At 42.2% G+C, this 12,308-nt stretch overlaps 1 protein-coding gene across 2 annotated transcripts in view; it reads right to left on the bottom strand.

Moving 5' to 3' along the window:
* Window positions 1–11,153, bottom strand: part of LMO7 (LIM domain 7) — a 192,186-nt gene extending 181,033 nt beyond the window's left edge. The window contains exon 1 of one of the 2 annotated variants that reach the window (XM_036893911.2): window positions 10,891–11,153. In XM_036893911.2, the coding sequence (XP_036749806.2) occupies window positions 10,891–10,950 (60 nt within the window). In that variant the 5' untranslated portion in view covers window positions 10,951–11,153. The remainder of the gene's footprint in view (window positions 1–10,890) is intronic. The other variant, XM_036893917.2, reaches the window with a different exon arrangement.
* Between the last annotated feature and the right edge of the window lie 1,155 nt (window positions 11,154–12,308).

Raw genomic sequence — 12,308 nt, 5'->3', positions numbered from 1 at the left:
TTATTTGCATCTTAGTGCAAATGTACAGTATATTTATATTAAGTCTAAGCACTTTCCTATGCTTTTTAACTTAGCTCCAATCGTGAAGTAAGAAAAAATGAGAAAGACAGAGGCAGGCACCTGGAATAGCTAATGACAACAGGGTGTGCACATGCCAAAAGAGCAGGTACGATTATAGAAGCGGGAGAGAAGCAGAGTAAGGTGAAAGAAGTGGTTGACAGCTTGAGTTTTTCGGTTAGAAAAACCTTACTTTAAATACTTGTTCTATCAGTATCAGTACTGGGGAGGAATAGTATTGGGAAGGAAACTTCTCTGAACCTTTTCTCATCTATAAAAAAAAAATTATAAAAAGAACAGTATCAATTCATATGACAGCTAGGAGGAATAATAAAAAAAAAAAAAAAAGTTAAGAGAAAGTCAGTTTGCATCCTTCCCTTTTGCCTGGACATCCTCTTCAATTTCATGTGCCATTTCAGAATGATTCTGAAAATATACTGGTATAAAGTACAGGACTTAGGCCTCTGATGTTTGAACTGAAGCAGAAAGAAGAAATGTTCTGTTTTCAATTTTTTTTTATTTTATTCTATTTCTAAATAGGGTAAAGTATTTTCTGCTTCTCTGTATCCACTTGGTACCTGGGTACAGTCAATGCTCAAACTGGAGGGCACTAATTAGTGAGCTGAGATCTTTTTCATGACTAATAGCCCAGAGTTTTATGATAATGTATTGTCCCCAGCACAGGGTATTCACCTAAGAAAGCTCATCTTCAAAGTTTCTGGGATGTTTATTATCTTATGATACTTGCTTACCTTTGGGCATCTTTATAATTGGCTGAATAAAGTTTAATCTCTCATGGTTTAAACTTACTTTTTTAAAAACTTGTTTTGAACTTGCTCAGTCTAGAACTGAACCTGAAGAAGACAAAAACAAACAAACTAATAAAGCCAAGCTAGGTTGTCTTGTTGTGTGAAGCACAGGTAGAAAGTTAACTATATCACAGAGTTAAAAAGATATCAAATATAAAGAATTAAAAGACCTTTGTTCCTTCATTCATTTGTTTATACAACAAATATTAATTGAGTGCCTACTAAATACATAGCACTCAATAGAACTGAACATCTATTCAAGGCTTGAAAACAAAGTAAGCCCTTTCACATAAGGCACTTAAATTCTAGATGGAGTAACAGACAAATAAAAAAAAAAAGGAAGAAAATCATGCAAAAGCAAGTGATAAGAGCTATGACATAAAGAGCATGCAGTGACAAGGGGATTATTTTATGGGGGTTGGGGCAGGTGGTATCATTTAAGCAGAGATCTGAAAAAGTGATAGAAATCTATTCATGCAGAAGGAACAGCAATGCAAAGGTTCTAAAATAAATAACTTAGCACATTTAAGGAATAGCAAGAATCAATATAACTGGAGCATGGTAAGCAAGATGAAGAGTGGAGGCAGAGATGAGATGGCAACCAAGGAACGGATTATATGTGGCTCTACAAACCATGGTTTGAAACTCAGATTTCATTCTGAATGTAGTGGATAGCCATTGCGAGGTGGAGAGGGTAGGGCTGGATGTATAACCTCTGGTTTAGATTTTTAAAGAGGAATCTGGCTGCTACTTTGGAAGCAGCAAAATGATGGTGGATGTGGCAAGAAGTGGTCTGATCTGGATATATCTGAATATAAAGCCAATTGGATTTCTTGACAGACTAGATGTGGAGTGTGATTAAAACAACAGTCAGTAATGACTTCAAAGTTCAGAAGTTCAGACCTGAGCAAAACGGTGAATAGTGGTGACATTTACTAAGATAAACATTGTGGGGGATAAGTAGAGAGAAAGTAGGGAAGGGGAGAAACTAAGAGCTTTGTTTTGAACAAAGTGTGCTGTGCCTATTTGACCTACAATTGGAAATACTGAGTGGATGGACAGATAGATATACATAAGTCTAGAGGTAACAGTCACCATGAGGGTCAGGAATAATATAGGAGTCAACATACAGAAAGCATCTAAAGCTATGGATTTGACAGTATCTGCTAGGGAGATTACAGACAAAGAAAACAAAACACTGGGAACACTAATATTTACTAATCAAAGGTAAGTAGGAGGAGTCAGCAAAGGCAAATCAGAAACATCAAGTAAAGTGGGAGAAAAATCCAGAGGGCGATTGAAGGATGTGTTTCAAGAAAGAAGGTATGACCAACTATGTCTGACATTGATAGATTGACAACATTTTCTTTGGACAATTGGTTAAGTTCCAAATCAGCTGTACAACACTCAAAGAGTAAAGGCAAAATGTTTGCTTATTTTCTCTTTCCTCAGGTAGAATGAAAGACTTTGAAGTCTAATGAGAAAGAACTCCAGAATCAAAGTTTATACTGAGGTTGGCAATAACTGCCCTGCCTTGAAAATTATGAAATGGTGGTAGAACAAAATATTTCAGATATTTCCTTCCAGCTCAGATACTAAATTTCAATCTAGTCAAGGCAGCAGAATCTTTGATCATGATCTTTGCTTCAGTATTTACATGTCCAAAACAGTAACTAGAAAGCATTCTCATCAAAAATATGCCATATATTTCAAAGCACTGTATAATAACAGTCTGTACAATTTTTGGTATGCCACGGACTACTGAACTGTAAGTCAAATAAGAGAAGAAATTTATATTTTTATAATTTGTCTTATATAAACTAGTTACATGTAATTTATCTCATACTCTAGCTCAAAGTATAAATTCCATCATTTAAAAATTCTTCCCTTTTGTTAACACATTAAATGGTTTATTGAGCACTAATCCACTCAGATATACTAGAACAAATAAATCTAAGGTCTGCAACTGTTCGAGATTGTCCATCAGCAATTCTGTAGTTTATGTAATATTTGACCATCATGCACTTTCCAGGCATTAACATTACAAGATAGAAACTATTCTCGTATGTAGAATTTGTCACAAATCAAAAATAGCTAATCTTATAGCTTTAGGTGCAATGATAGCTCATCCTATTCCTGATTTATAAATCCTGTACCACAATTTACTGGCCAGGGTCACTCTGAGGCAGCAGAGTGTAGTGATTAAGAGGACAGGCTGTAGAATCAAACTACCTGGGTCAAACACCCAGCCACCACTCACTAGTTTTAGTATTTCTTTGAGCAAATTATTTTACCTCTCACCCTTCCTTTTCTTCATTAAAAAAAAAAGATAAAACACCTTCGGGTAATAATAGTCCTGCATTGTAAGGGTTTGCTAGTATAATGCACTTGTCACATGTCTTGCATAAGGTAGAAAAGAATACTAGTTGCTTTAATCGTCAGTTACCTTCTCTTGTAAAACCTTCACTAGTAGATAACTCGCTATTCAAGGCAGCCCATTTCTAGTGTAGAACATCTCTTTATTTATAGAAGGGTCTTTAAAATAGTGGAGCCCAAGTCTCACTAAAACCAATCAATTAGTTATTACCAGTTCTGCCTTCTGAACGCACATAACCTCTCTCCTACAACAATACCCATTGTACTGAAAGACAGAGCGAATGTCTACTGCTGTGCACCACCATCTGAATGCACTCAAGCACCAAACTGAACATCCTGTACCCAGGAATTAGAATAGTTTTCCGGCACCCTATCAGGGAGGATTTTACAGTCTCTGGAAAGGCTGTTTATGGGGCTGTGTTGTGATTCATCTGTAAAATTTGCTAATGCCCATCTTTTTAGAGCAAAAGTGGCAGATTATATTAAACCTTTGTTCTCAAAGTCATGCATATATGACAGCTATTATCCTTATTAAGAGCTCTGAGTACATCAAAAGTGTTTTAAAGAAACACACCCAATAATTACCTTAAGAAAGTAAAGAGGTTTCCCTTTAGCACAGGCACATGTATTTTATCATTTCCTCAGGCTCAAATACATTTTTGACAGTTAACAGGCTTAAGCAGATCTGCCAACATTAATTAAATAAGCTAACCTGTTGATTGGACACAAAACATTCATTCCTTCAACAAGCATTTGATAACTTTCTGTCAGGGACTATAGGGTACAAGAACAACAACACAGCTCAAGCTGCAGATGCTAACTGATGAAACAGTTCACCTAAAAAGTCTATTTTCTCCAGACTAAAAGGGTAGGGCATATTTGTTGATTTTGTTGTTGTTGTTGTAGTTGAAATATGGCTGACATACAATGTGTCAGGTGTAATGCTTTGTTTTTCTTAACTAATATTCTCAAAACTATTGCTTTTCTATAGCTCAAATGCATTACATTGAGAAGCAGTTTTAAAAGAAAGGAGGAGGTAAAAAGAGACAATCAATATCAACAGCAGTCCTTACAGCCAAAGAACTCTTGGGATCCAGACCAACAGCGAGCACACTACAATACTGCATGGAAGAACCAGACAGAATGAATGAACTAGCACTCCCTGCCTCACACTCAGGACATTGCTCCTCTCTCAGCCCAAATCCAAGCTTTGAGGATTTCGGTGCTTTATAAATGGCTGAATAAACATCAAGGTGTGACCCACTTCCTCAGAATGGACCAGTGTTCCATTCTTCATCTTTTAATTTTGTTGAGAATGCAAAGGGTCTATCTCTAAACAACCAAAAGAAAAACAAGGCAACTCAGGAGACACGTCCTTAATGGCCCTACCATGCCCATGATCTTGGAGACCTGCAGCCTGAGGCTAGGGGTCTCTGAGCCTTTCATGAGCTCATTTAGAGAAGACAGAACCCCCACCTTGTTTCAGCTTCACCCTTCCTCACGGGAGGAAACCCAATGCATCATCTGTTAGGTATATGTTTTATCATCGTGAATGATCTGAGAAAAAGGAAAACAACATGCATTTTTCATCTATTTATTCAGAGGGAAAATGCAAATGGCAATTTCCAGTTATGGCCAGAATGTGGAGAAGCAGGGACACTCAACCCCTGTCCCGGTTGCAAATTAGCACAAAGCTTTCAGAGGGTAACCTGGTGCTGTGTATCAAGAACAAAAAGTTACTCATTCCCTTTGATTAAGTGAGCCTACTTCTCTAACTGGTTTCAGAACATTCCATTTTATTAAAGGTACAACTTCTCTTTATTTCCCCTCCTCTCAAAGAGGTTTATTTCTAGCTTTTAGTGCATCAGTGCATGGGAAGGACCACAACGACTGACACTGTGCTGGGATCTTCCCAGGTGCTTGGAAAATACCATGACATATGTGTTTACACACGTGGCTATTCTAACTGCATCCCCACCCTTGCTCCTACTTGTGTAAACCCATTCCTTCCCAAGAGGATTTTGTGAACACCCTCATCTCTTGCCATCCCTTCTGCCCTAGGATCCTTTCTTATTTTCCAAAAAAAGACTCTGTGTTCCATAAACAATAAAATGCTGCACAAGGAAAAAAGGAACAGATTGACATCGAGACATTTCTTTGTTGATCAAAAGTACACTGAAAAAATCTATAATGCTCTAGTGATTGCCAGGAAGAGGGTGGAGACTGACATGTCCTTCTGGGAGGAACAAAATGAGTGATAACATTACGTACCTCTACTGGGGTGTTTACACAGGTATATACATTTGACAAATCTACTTAAAATCTGTGCATTTCGCTGCATGCAAACATTATCTGCATAAAAGCAAACCACTCTGAACAACTCCTGAAAGTAGTGCTGTATGCAACTTGAAGATCTCACAAGTTATAAAGCCACAATGTCCCAGGCCAGTGGGTGAATGGGTTAGCCTCACTGCAGCCTTCACTTAATGGCTGTCTCCTCTGTGACTCGGCCTGACTCACGACTCAGGCTGCCTCCTAAAGGTCATCACTATGCATTGTGCAGGCTTCCATTACAGCAATTATGGGGCAGCGCTGTTGGTTTTGTTTGCATGCCTGCTCCCTGTGGGGCATGTTCTGGAGGTCTAAGAAAGAGGCTAAGAATTCAACATTTGAATCAATAAGTGGGACAAGTGCCTAGTATAGAGCAGGGACATGATAGGCAGTTTTTGGATAACAAAATGACTGACTAGAAGTCCTCCGGAGGGAAACCATTAGACAGCAAGAGTAAAGTGACGTGACCCAGGAATAGGGCTGGAGCAGAGGAGGAAATGCTGAGTAAATAAGAAGTACACCGTGGCACCCAGATGAAGGCATATCTTACAACTGGTCCCACACTGCTGCCCAAGCAACAAATTCAACTCTAACACTGAAGCAAGTTTCCACTGGGAGAAGAAATGAGTTCTAGTCATTAAAACCCTATTTTTAAATACAGCCTGAAGATTATACAGACTTTCACTCGACAATCATTTACCAGGTACCAAGCCAAATCCTCAAGCATAAGACATTGTTCGTGCCCTCAAGCAGCTCAGTCAACTATGGGGAAATGGATAGAATTATACCACAGGGTGCAAGAAGGGAGATCGACAGGAGCAATGGAGGAGAGGAGAGAATCGGGGGAGGGTGGCAGTTTGCTAGTTCAGAAAGGCTCCACATAATGCAGATTTAGCCCCAGTATGGAGGAATGAAGAGCAGTAATGGGTATTAGGTAAACAAGGAATAAAGAATTTGTTCTGTGCACAACAGTCTGGAGGTGAGAAAATAGCTTCCTGTGCATGAGAAACATGTGTAGTGATTAGGAGACTAACCGATTTACAGTCAGCATCTCCTGTAACTGGCACAATCACCATGGGAGTTTCAAAGAAAACTGAACCTGTGGGATTTAAGTAGCAGGGCCAGTACCTGAATAATGGTTTGATTCCAAAACTGTGCCTCCCCCCAACCTTTGTCTTTCACTTTTGGTCAGATGTAATTGACATACAGCTCTGTGTAAGTTTAAGGTATACTGCGTAAGACTTCACATAGACTGCAAAATGCTTACCAAGTAAGTTAACATCCATCTTCTCATATAGTTACCAAAAAAATTTTTTTCCCTTGTGATGAGAACTTTTTAGGAACTGCTCTCTTAGCCACTTGCAAATATACCATATGGCAGGATTAAAGTGCTGTAGAAAAGGACTAAAATTACAGGATCTTCCATACAATTGAATTACAGCAAGTTGACCAAAAGGGACAAACTTCCAGTTATAGGAGAGATAAATACTGGGTGTGTAATATACAAAGCAGTGCTCTTAATCTTAATGCTATCTGGCAATCTCAATGCTATCTGCTAACAATAATGTAAATTGTTACAGAGAAAAATGACCCCAAAATAAAGATAGATATATAGGCAGGGATGACCTTGTAAAGGGCTGTGAATGCTCTGCTTCACAGCATAATGCAAGGATTGTGGACTTAAAATCTTTTCACTACTCCTCAGAAAACAAGGAATTAATAAAAACATGTTCGTATTTTTAAAAAATAATATTTTGCTGCAACAGCCAATATAAGAATTGCTTTCCAACCTTTAACATTTTTAATAAATTTTGGCCACCATTGTATTTTCAGATTTAACACCTAATTGAAATTATACATAATTATCAAGCATGCTTTTATGAATTCAGTAACATTTTCAAATGAATGTTTGTGTCACTCTACAGACATTTGAAAAGCAACAGCACAAATCCATAAGATCTTCATTTAGTCAACGGAGAATGCTGGTATGCTCTGAGGACAACTGTACCCCACATAAACTGTTTCAGACCAGACCACAGAGACAGGGAAACCACTTAGAAAGAACTTGGAGCAAGTGAGGAAACAGACCAATTGGAAAGTAACTGCGGAAGGACTCCTATTTTGGTGCTGGGCTTGGCAATGAGCTCAAGCTGGCATCCTCAAGTCCTTCTATAGGGTGTTAGTGATATACTAAAAAAACTGAAGCCAGAGATAGCAGGAAGCACAGGTGAGAGGGAAGGTGGTGAATTAAGTTAGCTTGCTCTGCTTCACCCATAGAAATTACTATTGCATTTTAACCTCAATCTAGATAACAATATTAACTCAGACTGGAAACTGGTGGCCAACTAATACAATGGGTGCCATACCCAGTTTTCAGTATAATTGGTATTTTGTGTGTTTACTACAAGGCTTTTCAATTACCCGAAACAGACAGAGAGAAACAATTATTAGGCACAGAAAATTAGAAGGTGCTGCAGAAAAGAACTAGAATTAGAGGGTCTGGGCAGCGTATTTTCATCACCCACTTCATGATCTTGCTAGAATCAAGCTTCCTCTTCACCTTTGCCTTCAAGCTATTGCATTACTCAGTTTTAAACCAACATTTAATCATAAACCAACTCTGCTACATTATTAATATCCCAAACAACATTTCCAACCAGAAAATAATCCAGTATCATTATGCTGAATAACCTTACAGGGCTACATTCCTACATTTGCTTTGAATTGAAAATATTAAAGTAACCAGAAGTAGTATATACATACTCGTAAGTATCTAAGTACAATTTGAAGTAAGTAAAAGGAGCCATAAAATCCTGATAATTGGCAGAATAACAACCACTAACTAGCCCTCACCTCACCCTTTTTCTTCCTATTCCAAAAATAAAATGAATAAAACTTTAACTTCAGTTGTGGGAATAATATATTAGCTATTTAAAATCACAGAAGGAAAATGAAAATGACAAGGACATACTGGCATGGTCACTGACCATCATTCAAAGTTTTACGACATTCTTGGAGTTTCTTGACCTTGGGTTAGTCAAAGTTACAGCTAAAAGTCGGGTAGCAGAGTATAATATTATATAATACATGTATGTTTATATATGTGTATTTGTATACATATATGTATGTGTACAAATGACTCACACTTCAATATATGTAGAGAAAATTAATGATAGGGAACATGGAGCAAGAATATTAGCAGCAGGAAAAAGATTTACAGTATAATCTTCCTAGCTTTCCAAAATACTTTACAAAATATACTTTGGAATCAATATTTTATCTTTAAATTAGGGGTTCTCAAAGTTAAGAGACTGTGGCAATGAGAGAGTCATTCATCCTGTTTCTTTTGGGAAGAACAATATTTTAAAATATGTGCTTTGGTTGTAAAGGCAAAGCTAAGGAGACAGATAAAATTGGGCAGTAACTGGAGGAATAAAATAAACCTAACAGTGAACACATTGCTGTCATTTCAAATGCCCAGAGTATATCAAAATTATATGTGAAAATGCAAATTAGCATCAATTCAATATGGTTATATATAACTGATGGAATTGATATGATTATATTATTAGTATACTAAAATGATATGGTAAAGCCTTTAGAAAGATTTGGCTCACTACTAAAGATGAGCAAAACACTTTACAACATTGCCAAATCATTTATGAAAATCACTTTTAGATGGGGCAGGATGAGAGTGGGAATATGAGCACATTTACCATGCGCTATGATATCTTTCTCAGACACACTTCCCCCGTTTATTACATACAAATTTCCCACAGAAATCCTACAGAATTATGAGGAAGATACAAGTGATTTTAGATTTCAAAGACCTGTCAACTAAAAAAAAAAGTGTGAAATCATTCATATTCATAGATTTTTTCCTGAAGCAAATACAAAGCATGCAGATACAACCTCCACATTGGAGTCATATATGACAAAAAAAAGTCCCCATATTTCTTCCCTTCCCCCTCCTTCCATCCCCAACAAACACAAAAAGGCAGGTTTAACTTCTTTTCTATAATTATGGAGAACAAACGTTGCTAATGGAAAATTACCTTTGGAAACCTTGACTTCTCAAAGTTTATGAAAGAAGGAAGTTATTTCTCTAAACAACATTGCTGGAATTTTTCCACTCTCATTTCAATTCAAAATACATTGTTTTTTCTTCTAACCTCCCCATGCCCTCCCCTTGCACCTTGCTAAGTCACCTTGAGACCAGCTCATTTCAGTCTAAAACGGACACCAAAACCAATTTCTTAGACTCCACCACCACTGTTTAGTGGGAAATTCTACTCATATTTCACATTCCTTTATTTAGTGTAAGAAATGTTAACACTGAAAGTTTATTCTTTTTACTTTTTCCACATACATACAGTTATTTCTTTAAGGACAAATGAATTAATTTAAGCAATGTTTGTTTTGAGACTCCTGAATATGTTGCCTTCCCCACTGCATAATCTTTAAACGTAATCTGAATTTTTAAATACGTTGAATAAGGCAGCACGTGGTACCAATAACCAATCCTTACATGACGACAATGCTGGAGGAGGCAACAATTTCCTAACAAGGTTGTTCCCGATTCACATCTGTTCCAAGGACTTCTTTACCATAATTTTAAAAGTTATCTTTTTCTTCAGGTCGAATAACGGCTAGAAGTCCTGATGTTAACCTTCTAAAGATAATCCCTAACCCTAAGGCGTTCCCGAAGAAACCTCCAGGAGACCATCTCCTTTTCAATGGTAAAGACAGGAATGGAGGTCTGGCCCCTGAGGCCCAGCTGGGAACCTAACAACCCTTCAGTTAGTGACCCCAGGACATCTTAGTCTCCTCAATGCCGCCTTTGAATATGTACAAGCCTGGACACCCACCCCCGGGCTCCGGATGCTGCATCTGCCCAGATGCGTCTTAAGCGTCTAACCACCTCCACCCGCCCCGCCATGCAACCCACACTCAATACACTGCCCGTGCAGGTACGTGTCGGGGATCCCCAATGCTGGCCTCCCCGAGTTCCCAGGACCGGCTATGCCCGGCAGAGAGACGTCCAGGGCGTCCGGGTGACTGGTCCACAGGATGTGCGGTCCCCGGGGGGTGGGGGGAGAGCGCTCGACTCTTCCTGGCACAGGAGCTCTGGGGCAGCCAGCTAGATGGCAGTGGAAGGACAACACTAAGCTTTGGGGGGCTGTACAAATTAGAAGCCCCAGAAGCCGACGCGAACCAACCCGCGGTCTCGAAGGTCCCGGGAGAAGCCTGGAAGCGCGCCGTGGCGAGGCCAACCCCGATGCCACAAACTTGTGCGGAAAGGAGTAAAGACACTCACCTCCACCCATCTCTGGGCCTCGGCGAAGGCTACAGCGCAGTCGGCCCCGGCCTCCTGCATCCCTTCCAGGACTAGGGTCAGAGCGGGAGAGAGAAGCGGTGGGTGCGCGAAGGAACCGGGGTCCCGCCCCGCCGCCGCGCCTCTGCTCCGGCTGCGAGACGCCCGCGCGCCCGCCCTTTGTTGCCCTCTGCGGGCTGGGAAAGTTTCGATCCCGCAAGGGCGTGAAGACGTGGCTCACTCTAAACTTCCGAAACCGACCCCAGGTGCGCCAGAACCCGGGCAGGCGGGCAGGGCGCGGGAGGCGGCGTGCGAACCAGCTCCACGACTGTGTGCGCTTCAGACAGCCGCAGCGCGGCTGCCGCCTCCCCGGAATCGCCCCGCCCCGCCCCCGCGGCCGCCTCCTCCCGCTTCCGTCCGCCCCCCTGCGGCCCCGGGGCTCCCGGCCGCAGCCGCCTTTGTGGTCAGACTGGCTGGGCCGGGGGTTGCCACCGTCCGCCGGGAGGCTGGGGCCCGGGCCGCGCTCCGGCTCCCGCGCTGCCCGCCCGGCCCGCGGCTCCGCCCCGAGGGGATGCGCCCCCGCGTCCGAATCCTTCCCGCCTCCGCCCGCCGGGCCCCCTTCCCTTTTCCCGGGGCACCGGGAAGCGGCGCCCCCTCGGCTCGCCGCCGCCCGGCCCGCCTGACATACCAGGAATAGCTGCGCACAATTGCACCTTTCCGGGCCAAAAAACTTCCCCCGCGGAGCAACGCGGCCCGCCGGGACGCGCCGCCGCCCGGCCGGCCCGACCCGCAACCCTCACCTGCCCCCGCGCCCTGCGGCGCGCGGATCCCGCTCCGCCGAGCCCGCTGTCCTGCGGCGCGCAGACCCCGCCGCCAGGTGCGCGGCCGTCCCCACCCCAAGTTCTCCGTCCCTGGCAGCCGCCGGGCCCTCCTGGCGGCAGGTGAGGGTAATGGCCTTGGCACGAACCGCCCATTTCCCCCAGCCAGGCGGCCCCGCTCCGCCCCGCTTCCAGGTGAGTGAGGTGGAAGGTCCCGGTGTCTCCACAAAGGGTTGGCGGAGGGGAACCCTGCATTTCTCCCGCCTTCAGCCTGAGGGTCACCCCCCTACCTTTCGTGGTTTGGGTACATTCACAGGGCAGCAAAGTGACAGGTTATTCAGTATCCGCAGCGCCCCTGAGTCGGTGCGCAGGACTGGAGGGTTCGAGGCTCAAGGGGTGGCTTACCTTGGTTCTTCTCACAAAAAGCAGATCTTCGGAAAGGAACCTGCTGGTCTGTCCAGCCCTGTTTAGGCCACACGTTGACCGCATCACCGCTCGACTTTGATAAAGATCGGTTCATACTCCTGTAAAGGAAGCACTACTTATTTTCCGGTTGCTTATTTACTCTTTAGGATGAGAAACGACGTCAAGCATTGAACAGAG

Source organism: Manis pentadactyla, chromosome 17, assembly GCF_030020395.1.
Source record: "Manis pentadactyla isolate mManPen7 chromosome 17, mManPen7.hap1, whole genome shotgun sequence".
NCBI classification, from domain to species: Eukaryota; Metazoa; Chordata; class Mammalia; order Pholidota; family Manidae; genus Manis; species Manis pentadactyla.
This window is presented reverse-complemented; position numbering and strand designations above follow the sequence as displayed.